Here is a 2,043-nt window from a genome sequence, read left to right as displayed (position 1 = left end):
TTTTTTCAAGCAAACCCTCAAACTCTGAACGGGCCCATGTCAAGCAGTGGTCAATGTTGTGTGGAAATGAGTGTACTGTACACATTGGTGCCTGTTTCTCTGGTGGATCTCTTGATGCACCATAGTTTTCCGTTAGGTGAGGAATGACCATCTGGGTATTGCATTTGGTTCCAAGAGTTCCAGACTCCAGAAGAGGCTTTTGGAAATACAAGCATCTTTGATCAACATATAATCTCGCATTGACATTGTCTAGCGCATTGATCACGACACTCAAGTTTCCCCAGAAGGCATCGTGAAATACATTTTCAGTTTCACTGCTAACACGATTTTGCAGAGCAACAACATTCAATGCAGTATTTATAGATGCAGCAGCTGAAGCAGCAACCGTAGACTTCGCCTGTCCAATATTCCAATCACGGAAAAGGAACTGCCTGCTTAGGTTACTCTTCTCTATAACATCGTCATCAGTAATTGTCAGCTTCCCTTGACTTCCACAAGAAACTCCCATGAGAGCAAGATTTTTCAAAAACTCACATCCTAAAGCACCAGATCCAACAACAAACACTTGAGAATCCTCCAATTTCTTCTGTAACTTCTGTCCAAAAACTGATATCTGTGCATCATATCGACTACCTACTGGCCTTAAATCATCAGGATCCACTGGTTCTGTAGGAAGTGACTCAACAGAATCAAAGTAGAAAAACTGTGGAGGAAAGAATTAAGAGATCAAAACAACAATAAATTTCAAAGAGAAGTATCATAAGCTTCTTGTTTAAAAAAATGCTCATTTAAGAGGAAAATGACACTGTATATTATGATTGTTGAGTCAGGTTTGATGTACTAAACCTCCCCATTTCAAAACAATGTTAAGATATCGTGGGATCATCAGTGTGTTCAATAGGTTACTATGTTCATGCGTGGCTTGCTATATTCAATAGGTACATAACACTATAAAAGAAGCAAAATGATCAAATATGCATCAAAGCAGCAAACTAAACCTACAAAGTAAAATAAGCTTAGTAAATGACAAGTATTATTAAAACAAAATGTCTTTGGACTAGGCAACATATATTTCAAAACACGAGAATATGATCAAACAATAAATACTAAGTTACCTGAAAAAGCGGATGAAACTTCCCAGAACATGCTTTGACAACCTCTTGTCCGACAATTCCACCAAACATGGCAGCCATAGGGTTCAAAACGGCCCTAGCACCAAAGGCAAAATATCGCAGAAGTTTTGGATTTATATCTTCCAATTTATCATCAGCTAAGGCGTCATTGAAATCACTAACAATGGATATAAGCTTCTGAGCATCAGAGTCTGAACCAGCAACAGGTAAGCGACCCAACTCAGAAATAAACTTATCCAAAGCCTGAAATGCTATGTGAAGAAGACGCGGGCGATCAAACTTAGAAAAATCACTCAGAAGAAAATCTCCTGGATCACTTAGTGCTGCCCTGAGTGGCTTAAAGTTCAATATCTTGGGCTGTTTGACCTGTGTGACAATACCACCTTTCTCATAACCACCATAGTTTGTAGTGTCTTCTTCAAGGGTAAATGAATATGCTCTAGCATTTTTTATCTTTCTGGGCTTTCCATCATTCAATTCTTTCATACCATGAACTTCAGAGAATACAACAAGATCTCCATCCTGAAACTCAAGCCTCTCGTCGTCAACACAAGATACTAGAGCAGGGTTGTCATTGCTGATTGATGCAACTATACCAGTATGGGGTTCCTCTCCATCAACATCGACGACAGTGAATGCAGGCCCAAAATCGCAGAACACATTGCCAAAAAGACCTCTAACTTCAGTTTTGATAAAAGCAATAGGAGGCTGATGAGTGTGGCAGAAATCATTGAACTCAATAGCTTTCTCAAGACTAATTTCAGTGAAAACAACAGCCTGCAAAATAAAACATATACAAATACTAATACATCAAAATAAACTAGATAGAGATGCATTTATGATGGGAAATTCAAACAACAAACTTCAAATTAAATTATGCCTTTAAAAAAAATTAAATTATGCCATTATG

At 38.1% G+C, this 2,043-nt stretch overlaps 1 protein-coding gene across 2 annotated transcripts in view; it reads right to left on the bottom strand.

Moving 5' to 3' along the window:
* LOC107647438 (ubiquitin-activating enzyme E1 1) overlaps positions 1-2,043 on the bottom strand; it is a 7,363-nt gene that overhangs the window by 2,037 nt on the left and 3,283 nt on the right. For both annotated transcript variants that reach the window (XM_016351585.2, XM_016351533.2), the window contains exons 4-5: positions 1,116-1,910; positions 1-703 (exon numbers count right to left, since the gene is read on the bottom strand). In XM_016351585.2, the coding sequence (XP_016207071.1) occupies positions 1-703; positions 1,116-1,910 (1,498 nt within the window). The remainder of the gene's footprint in view (positions 704-1,115; positions 1,911-2,043) is intronic.

Source organism: Arachis ipaensis, chromosome B01 (assembly GCF_000816755.2).
Source record: "Arachis ipaensis cultivar K30076 chromosome B01, Araip1.1, whole genome shotgun sequence".
In the NCBI taxonomy this organism is placed as follows: domain Eukaryota; kingdom Viridiplantae; phylum Streptophyta; class Magnoliopsida; order Fabales; family Fabaceae; genus Arachis; species Arachis ipaensis.
The sequence above is the reverse complement of the archived record's forward strand: the minus strand, read 5'-3'. Positions and strand labels throughout refer to the sequence as shown.